The sequence below is a fragment of the Haliaeetus leucocephalus genome, unplaced genomic scaffold (genome assembly GCF_000737465.1).
Source record: "Haliaeetus leucocephalus isolate CR32 unplaced genomic scaffold, Haliaeetus_leucocephalus-4.0 Scaffold1, whole genome shotgun sequence".
Classification (NCBI taxonomy): domain Eukaryota; kingdom Metazoa; phylum Chordata; class Aves; order Accipitriformes; family Accipitridae; genus Haliaeetus; species Haliaeetus leucocephalus.
The window spans coordinates 10,313,934-10,315,628 of NW_010972437.1; the positions used below are offsets into that span (position 1 = coordinate 10,313,934).

Consider the following 1,695-nt stretch of genomic DNA (forward strand, 5'->3'; position numbering starts at 1 on the left):
GGGGGGGGAAAAAAAAAGGAAGAAGAAGAAGAAGGAGAAAGAAAAAGGTTTATTTGTTAACCACTTTCCCCCATGGCTGCTCGAGCAGGTTACTCCAAACCGCAAAACAAGCCGGCGCCGCAGGCTCGCCCCGGCGTGCAGGGCAGCAGATGAAGGGAGCAGCCGGGACTCACAGAGCCGACGTCTTTACTAGGCGTTATTCCTTTATTTTGCTGCAAAATGGTGTTTACATACAGATAAAAGAAATCGATTTTAGTTTAGCACCGCTCGTTCTCCGGGGAAAGAGAGGGTAAGAAGCAGGAGAAAATCTATATAAATGGAGAAAGAAAGGTAAAAAGCTGATAATACAGGTTTCTGTGCCGGTCCGGCTTGTCCTCTTCCTTTTGGCTAAGGACTCAGGGTTTGCCAATTTACGCAGGGATCCTACGCGTTTCGAGAACTTGGTCTAAACGGTAAAAACTCACACTCCCCGCGTTGCACTCGCGAATACGCTCTACTCTAGGGGTGAACACTCCGGGCACGAGTTCATGCAGGAACGGGCGGACTCTGCTCTAGTACATAGAAAGCGCCTGCTCTCGCATTACTACTCTTTTCTTTTTCATCCGCCGGTTCTGAAACCAAATTTTAACTTGCTGATCGCTTAAATTCAGTCTGTTTGATAGTTCTTTCCTCTTCTGTCGGTTAATAAACTCATTGAGGAGAAACTCGTTTTCCAATTCAGCAATTTGTTGTTTTGTGTAAGGTTTCCGTTTCTTTCTTGATCTCCCCTGGGTGGGGCACCAAGGCAAACCTACAACAAACACGTCGATAATTTAGTGGATCAGGTCTGGGCATTAAAGAGAATATGCAAAAAAACCCGCAAGATAACAGGGCTAAACTAGGTCGGCAAATCGGGCAAAGCACAGCTTGACAGCGCAATTTCTATCTACCTCCGAGTCGGATTAAGCGATTATCGCTCCGAGTGGGTTACAGGGGGGTTACAAAGCAATTACAGGCATCTCTTAGAAAGCAAGTATCACTAGGTCGCCTCTAACTAAAGCGAGATATTTAAGGCATACCATCCTGCACTGAAGGTCTGAGGCATGACTGGACTGCTGCGGGCTGAACTGTCAGGTTCAAGTTGACGGAATTCTTGATGTCCTCCTTTAAGCTGGAAGTGCAGGAATTCACTTCAAAAAGAGCAGCCGAGCCATGCAAACTTCTCTGTAGGCTCGAGTGGTCATACTTTACGGGCTTTAAGTTGGCTGCGTGAGTAACAGTTGGGTCATTTGCAAAAGATTGCCTCTGCCTGCATCTCTCCTCTTGTTTGGAGCTCGCATCGTGGGCGTAATATTTATTGTTGTCTTCCAGGCACTCTTTGTTGCCGTTGGAGCTGATGTTGATTGGAACGGAGCCGGGGAGGTAAGGCTGCGCCGCGCCGCTGAACGCGTGGCTCTGCGGCTGGGCTGCGCACGAACTTGAGCAAGTCCACGGGATCGAGCTCCGGGGGTAGGAAATGGTGGGCAGAGCCGCCAATTGACTGCCATTAGCCCGCAAATTAGGAAAATAAAAGGAATCTGGAGATTGCAAATTCAAGAGAGAACCAACGTAGCCAGATCTGTAGAGACTGCGATCACACATTTCCAACAAAGGACTTCAGCTGTTCTTACAGCAGTATTTAGTTACAACAGGGAATAAGCGGAAAGCCTGAAACGA

At 48.0% G+C, this 1,695-nt stretch overlaps 1 protein-coding gene across 1 annotated transcript; it reads right to left on the reverse strand.

The window, feature by feature from the left end:
- Positions 1-34: 34 nt before the first annotated feature.
- On the reverse strand, positions 35-1,695 carry HOXD12 (homeobox D12). Its single transcript, XM_010566281.1, has 2 exons — positions 1,059-1,695; positions 35-790 (listed from the first exon to the last, which is right to left on the reverse strand). Exons 1-2 carry the CDS (start codon positions 1,618-1,620, stop codon positions 552-554), a joined length of 801 nt encoding a protein of 266 aa, XP_010564583.1. The 5' UTR covers positions 1,621-1,695; the 3' UTR covers positions 35-551.